Source organism: Nestor notabilis, unplaced genomic scaffold (assembly GCF_000696875.1).
Source record: "Nestor notabilis isolate BGI_N333 unplaced genomic scaffold, ASM69687v1 scaffold18552, whole genome shotgun sequence".
Taxonomy (NCBI): Eukaryota; Metazoa; Chordata; class Aves; order Psittaciformes; family Psittacidae; genus Nestor; species Nestor notabilis.
This window is the reverse complement of record NW_009917198.1, coordinates 1006-3680: the sequence shown is the minus strand read 5'-3', so window position 1 is coordinate 3680 and position 2675 is coordinate 1006. Positions and strand designations below refer to the sequence as shown.

The 2675-nt window shown below is 61.8% G+C and overlaps 1 protein-coding gene across 1 annotated transcript in view; it reads left to right on the top strand.

Moving 5' to 3' along the window:
• Positions 1-85: 85 nt before the first annotated feature.
• The window catches only part of BOP1 (block of proliferation 1), a gene marked incomplete at its 5' end in the record, with an annotated part of 2909 nt that continues 319 nt past the window's right edge, over positions 86-2675 (top strand). Inside the window, 6 exon segments of the mRNA XM_010024979.1 lie at positions 86-218; positions 956-1136; positions 1220-1241; positions 1244-1502; positions 1638-1727; positions 2506-2613. Of these exon segments, the coding sequence (XP_010023281.1) occupies positions 86-218; positions 956-1136; positions 1220-1241; positions 1244-1502; positions 1638-1727; positions 2506-2613 (793 nt within the window).

Here is a 2675-nt window from a genome sequence, read left to right as displayed (position 1 = left end):
GGAGCTTCTCCTCACCCAGCACCCCAAGCCCTGGCACCGTGTGTCTCCACATCCCTGCCTCTGGCTCACCTCTCGTGTCCCGCAGGCTCTGACGATGGCTCCGTGCGGTTCTGGGAGGTGAGCACCGCTCGGTGCATGAAGACCTTGCCCGTTGGAGGGGTGGTGAAGAGCATCGCCTGGAACCCCAACCCCACCATCTGCCTGGTGGCCATCTGCGTGTGAGTGTCCCAGCATCCACATCCCCCCTCCAGGAGCTCCCTGAGCTGGGGGCAGTTGATGGAGTCCCTCTCCCAAAGCCTGTCCAAGGGGTGCCTCTAGGCTGCACCGCTCGGTGCATGAAGACCTTGCCCGTTGGAGGGGTGGTGAAGAGCATCGCCTGGAACCCCAACCCCACCATCTGCCTGGTGGCCATCTGCGTGTGAGTGTCCCAGCATCCACATCCCCCCTCCAGGAGCTCCCTGAGCTGGGGGCAGTTGATGGAGTCCCTCTCCCAAAGCCTGTCCAAGGGGTGCCTCTAGGCTGGTGCCACCCCACAGCATCAATGATGGCCACTCTGCAGTGTGCAAAGCCACCTCTGCTCTCTGTGACCCTTCCTTTGGTGGCCCTCCTTCTTCTGTGGATGATGATCGGGGCCAATCTATGTAGATGTGGCACTTGGAGACATGGGTTAGTGGTGGCCTTGGCAGTGCTGGGGAACGGTTGAACTTAATGATCTCAAAGGTCTTTTCCAACCTCAATGATTCCATGATTCCATGACCCGGTCAGTCCCCACCACCCTCCCTCTGGCGTTTGGGCTATGACAGAGCTCCCCCATGTTCTCCTTTGGAAGGACCTTCCAGAGTCCCACATGTCCCTCCTCATGGGCCTGGCCCCATGCTGGGGCTATCCCATGGCTTGAAGAGGGGTTTCTCCTCCTCAGCAGTGCCCTGACCCACATCCTCACCCCACACCACAGGGAGCAGTCGGTGTTGCTGGTGAACCCCTGCCTTGGGGACAAGCTGCTCTATGGGGCCACTGACCAGCTCCTCGAGTCCTACGTGCCACCAGAGGAGGAGCGGGTCCAGCCCGTCCAGTGGGTGACGGCTACCGTGGAGGAGCACAGCAAAGGCATCCGGCTGGTTGTCCAGCACAGCAAGGTGGGGACGGGGCCACCCCTGGAGCTGCTGCCCAGTTTGCTGTGGGGCAGCCCCACTGATGGCTCTGCCCCGTGGTTCTTCAGGCGGTGAAGCAGGTCACCTGGCACTTTTTTTGGTTTCCTGCGCCGCGGTGGTGTCCGACAACAGCAACATGCAGGTGCTGATCCACCAGAGCAGCAAGCGCTGGAGCCAGAACCCCTTCCGCCGGAGCAAGGGGCTGGTGCAGTGCGTCCTCTTCCACCCCATCCGGCCCTACTTCTTCGTGGCCACCCAGCGCTACGTCCGGGTCTACAACCTCCTCAAGCAGGAGCTCACCAAGAAGCTGATGACCAACTGCAAGTGGGTGTCCAGCATGGCCATCCACCCCGGATTGGGGGAGCTGCCACGTCCTGGAAGCCTGGATGGAGCATGTGGCTCAGCCTGGGGTGGAGGCAGGGCTCTGGGTGCTGGCAGGAAAATAGGGGGGTCACTGGTAACCCCCAGTAACACCCAGTTCCCTCTTGCAGGTGACAACATCATCTGTGGGAGCTACGACAGCAAACTGGCCTGGTTCGACCTGGACCTCTCCACCAGACCCTACCAGCTGCTGAGGTGAGGCCATGGCCATGGCAACCTCTGCCTGCTCCCCATTAGCCCCCCCCAGACCTCCTGAGGTCTCTTCCCAGGGCTGATCCCTCTCCTGGAGGCTGGAAGCAGGATGGAGCCCATCGGGGCTGTGCCAGGATCCCTGCCCAGCTTGGTGGTGTCTCTTGTGCTGGGGTGGGGACAGGGCTTTGAGCTGCCCACAGCAGGTCCCAGCCTGTCCCAGCTGCCCCCTCCCCTCCCACACACAGAATCAGCCTGGGCTGCACCCCCAGAGCATGAGCAGCAGCTCAGGGAGGGGATCCTGCCCCTCTGTTGTGCTCTGGGGAGACCTTAGAGCAGCTCCAGTGCCTAAAGGGGCTGCAGGAAACCTGGAGAGGGGCTTTGGACAAGGGATGCAGAGATGGGATGAGAAGCAACGGCTCCAACTGGAAGATGAAAGAGTTTGATGGGATCTTGGGCAGAAGTTCTTCCTCATGGGGGTGGTGCTCTTCCCCGGGAGGGTGCTGGGACACTGGAAAGGGTTGAAGGGAGAAGCTGGGGCTGCCCCATCCCTGGCAGTGTTCAGGGCCAGATTGGACACAGGGGCTTGGAGCAACCTGCTCTAGTGGAAGGTGTCCCTGCCCGGGGCAGGGGTTGGAGCTGGAGGAGATTTAAGCTCCCTTCCAGCACAACCCATGCCATGATTCACAGCAGAGCCCGGGGCCCATAAGCCTGGCTGTGCACAGACCCAGCACAGGGGCAGCTCCTCCACCCCCTGCCCTGTCATTGTCCCTTGTCCCTGCAGGCACCACAAGAGAGCCCTGCGGAGCGTGGCCTTCCACAAGCACTACCCGCTCTTCGCCTCGGGCTCGGACGACGGCTCCGTCATCGTTTGCCATGGGATGGGCTACAAGTACGTGGAGGGGGGAACCCCCTGGGGCTGGGGTCGAGCAGCTCTTGTGGGGTGAATTTTGG